The sequence below is a fragment of the Cucurbita pepo genome, chromosome LG04 (genome assembly GCF_002806865.2).
Source record: "Cucurbita pepo subsp. pepo cultivar mu-cu-16 chromosome LG04, ASM280686v2, whole genome shotgun sequence".
Taxonomy (NCBI): Eukaryota; Viridiplantae; Streptophyta; class Magnoliopsida; order Cucurbitales; family Cucurbitaceae; genus Cucurbita; species Cucurbita pepo.
Window position 1 is genome coordinate 9,907,367 of NC_036641.1, and position 3,658 is coordinate 9,911,024.

Sequence of the window (3,658 nt, forward strand, 5' to 3'; positions counted from 1 at the left end):
TCTCTTGGAAGAGTTTGGGATAGGCCCCTCTCCCGTCTTCTTTACGTTCTCGAGTTGCCTCTTCATTAAGGTGGTTACTCCCACGAGACTTTTACTAAGGTGGTCGCTCTTTCATACCAACACTTCGCGTCTTGGTCTGACCCGATAGGGTCTGGTACCCGTATAGGCGTACCATCTCTTTGACATATAACTTATCTCATCGATCTACTCGATAAGTGGTCTCACCTGGGATGAGGTGAGTTGTCTTGGTTGGTCTACCCCAAGTATCCTAATCACGTTACGAGTCTGTTTAGTCTTTGGCAAACCCGAGACAAAACCCACACTCACTACTTCCCATTGAAGGACTATAGCAATCTTGTTGGGCGCTATTTCGATGCCTTAACCTGCTAGCAGCATCGTCTTACGAAACCCGCCATGTCTCTCTTCATTCCCAAGCCACCCGTAGTATCTCTTCAAATAACTTCGTACATCATAGGTGGAACGTATCAGATGTATTGTGGCTTCAACTAAAATGTCTTTTAGAATTTTCTCGTCTCAGGGAACACACAGGCAGTCTTGCCAGTGCAGGACCCCGTCTGAGAAGATAGAACACCTAGTTGGCTTTTCCACCCCAGTCTGACTCCACACTTTGTTAAGGTGTTCATCAGATCTCTAGGCATCAACGACACGTTTTCATAAAGTGGGTTGCATGGTCATCTATGCTATCTTAGCGATATCACCATCAACTGCAACCCCAGTTTCTAGCATTCTTCCTTCCATCTTGTAACTTCCCTTGCTTGGTGATCATTACAGATGTATGAACGGTCTGTGTCATTCCATCTGTACGACCAAGTACTCGAGGCTCTTTAGTCAGTGTATGCTTGCACTTTTCTCCATGCTCGTAATGTTGCCATGTCTCCATGGCAAGCACGGTCAGTGCTAGTTAAAGGTCATGAGTAGGGTAATTTTGTTCGTGCTCTTTCTGCTTTCTTGAAGGGTAAGCTACTGCCTCACCATTCTGCGTAAGCACGCACCCTAAGCCCTTACATGAGGCATCTCTATACGTTACAAGGTTGTCTAGCCCATCTTGAACTGCTGCAGTCACCAACCTTTGCTTAAGTTCCTGGAAACTCTCTCCGCCTACTGGTATTCAATCGAAGGGTTTTCCCTCCTTGGTTAACTGTGCAGGCGCTGCAGAGATCTTGGAAATATCACGTACGAGTCTTTCGAAAGATTTCTAGAACTTCGTACCTTAGTGACTGTGGTCAGTTTTGGCCACCTCATAGCTACTTCAATCTTAGCGGTGTCTACGATGAATTCTCCACTTGACACCACATAACTTCGGATGTCATCTCAGACAGCCAAAACTTGCTTTGGGGAACTTAGCGTACAATTGGTGTGTCCTTAACATCATCATAACTTTCCCCCGAGTGTTCCTTGTCAACTAATTCCATCTTGGTGTACAACGACACATTGTCATTGAAGTCGTCTTTGACGATAACAAGAAAATCTCTTAAACATTCGATTAGTCTAAACCTAAACCTTAGCAAGACATTGATCAGGTCGAAAGGCTTATCGATCAACTTTCCTTCCTCGTGATTGCTTCTAATAGTTGCCTTCGATATATCACTCTCCTTGATCCACATAAGAGGTATCTTAAACTTGTCGAGACCCTTACAATCCTTACTACTTCACCAAGAATGGTCTCGTAGCTACCTCCCAATTGGCCAACATAGGTCTTTCCTCATAACGAGATAACTTGTCATGTAACTTGCCTAAGTACTAATACTCATCTGAGCTAAATGCAGGCTCTTTTGAAAATAAAGGTTCCTTGTATAAGTCCTCTGCATTCACCTAGGCCAACTCATGTAGTGTCTTATGATTGATCAAGTCCCATTTCCTTTCGTAGTGATATCTTATATTGGCTCGTGTGTGTGCATCTATCAAGTTCTTGTAAAGGAGCCTATGGAACTCACTAAAAACTCTTGTTTGGTAACTAGTCTTCCTCAAGCTCTGAGGATACTTTTATCTATGTCCAAGGTTTTCCGCAAGACACATTATGTCTTCTGCTCCCCTTACTAGTGCACTATCACTATCTCACTACTCTTCAGGTAGTTTCTAAACTCACGTTATCTAGCATCTCTACCTCTGTCTGAGCATGCTTCACAAGTATTTTGTTACACTCATGTGTGAAACTGGAGTTCTACCCTTTTGTAGTCCAGATCACTTATACAAGGGTTGGTTCTTATTAACGCCCATCTAGACTTTCTTCCTTCAAACGACAAAGGCATGACCATAGCTTGGCCTCTTTTCTTGTTGTTCTCAACCCTGAGGTTCGCTGGACTTACCTTGACAGTTCCACGTCCCTCACCTTGTGAGCATACATGCCCTGACCAAAGGATAGGTTAGAACGCAGTTTCATGGTCCTGATAACCACGTACTGCTTTTTGAACTCGGTCCTCTCCACCAAGGTCCAAAGCGACTTGTCATCCATTAGGTGATCCTTTAGTAGGAATATCCTACACCCCATGACTCATTAGTGGCATAAAGCGCACATCTCACTCATGGAAGTCCATGAACCTGAACTTATATCATGAAGATTCCAACCAACCTGGAAGCCAGGGCCTCCACAGCTTCACTCTCTCTGTTGGTGAATCTTATTTCTCGACTTCCAACTTAACCAAACTCACCCGTGAAAATGGTTTGCTTGAGGGGTGCTTAATTTCTACAGTGGTCGCCCCTACTTGTAAGAACGATATTGTTTTGGTCTACTATGTGGTTTGTGCACCAAGACAGCCCTATACTGTCTAGGCCTACTACGTGGTCTCCACGGAGGCATGCTTGACATTTTGAATTATGGTTGTGGGAGGCTGAGCCATAGGTATACCATCTCTTACTAGACCTTAGAAGGTCTGATATACATTTCTATGGGTTGGACGTCACGCACTTTGCGAAGTCACCCCTTTGTCTTCCTAAGCTCAGTAAGTTATAACGTGAACCCTCTCGGCCTCCTCACAATAACTCAAATCTAGCATCGACAATAATAGAGTGAACCTTCACTATTAAACACTCTAAAGTGTAATCATAGTTACCACTTTTCCAAGACAAACATCAAATTTTTACAGCCTTGCAACCACTCATATCCTACTAAACAGGGTGTAGTCATAGTTATCACTTTTCCAGGACAAACATCAAAATTTTTTTTTTTTTCTTCTTCTTTCTTCTCTGCCCTCTGAAAACCGAAACACAACCCTCTTTTCCGATTTTCATATCTTTCGATCCGTAGATCGGATCGACATGATTCCTTCGACAAAGTTTTAGATCGTGTTACGGGCTACGTCCGCGTATTTTTTCGTAATTTTCGCTTAACTACTGGACGAGTTAAGGTCGGAATTTTGCTCACCGTTCTCGGACGACTCTCGGATCTCCATCTTCGGGTTGAGGTCTCGGCCAAACTTCTTCACAGATCATGCGTAGAGTTGTTCCTAGATGAATATATCAAGATTTCAGATCTTGATTCACAAAGGAAAACCGTAGATCTGAGAAAACGTTCAAGATCCTTACCTTGCGGGTTTTCCGACTTCTTGATGAAAAATGGGACTCCGGCCACCCACATTCTCTTTTCCCTTCCAAGAAAGTCTCTTTGCATGATCTTCACCTCCTTGCATCATGATCTTCA

The 3,658-nt window shown here is 43.6% G+C and overlaps 1 protein-coding gene across 1 annotated transcript in view; it reads left to right on the top strand.

Moving 5' to 3' along the window:
* The window catches only part of LOC111792976 (2-alkenal reductase (NADP(+)-dependent)-like), a 6,057-nt gene extending 5,478 nt beyond the window's left edge, over window positions 1-579 (top strand). Inside the window, exon 6 of the mRNA XM_023674615.1 lies at window positions 539-579. Within this exon, the coding sequence (XP_023530383.1) occupies window positions 539-579 (41 nt within the window). The remainder of the gene's footprint in view (window positions 1-538) is intronic.
* The last annotated feature ends 3,079 nt before the right edge of the window (window positions 580-3,658 follow it).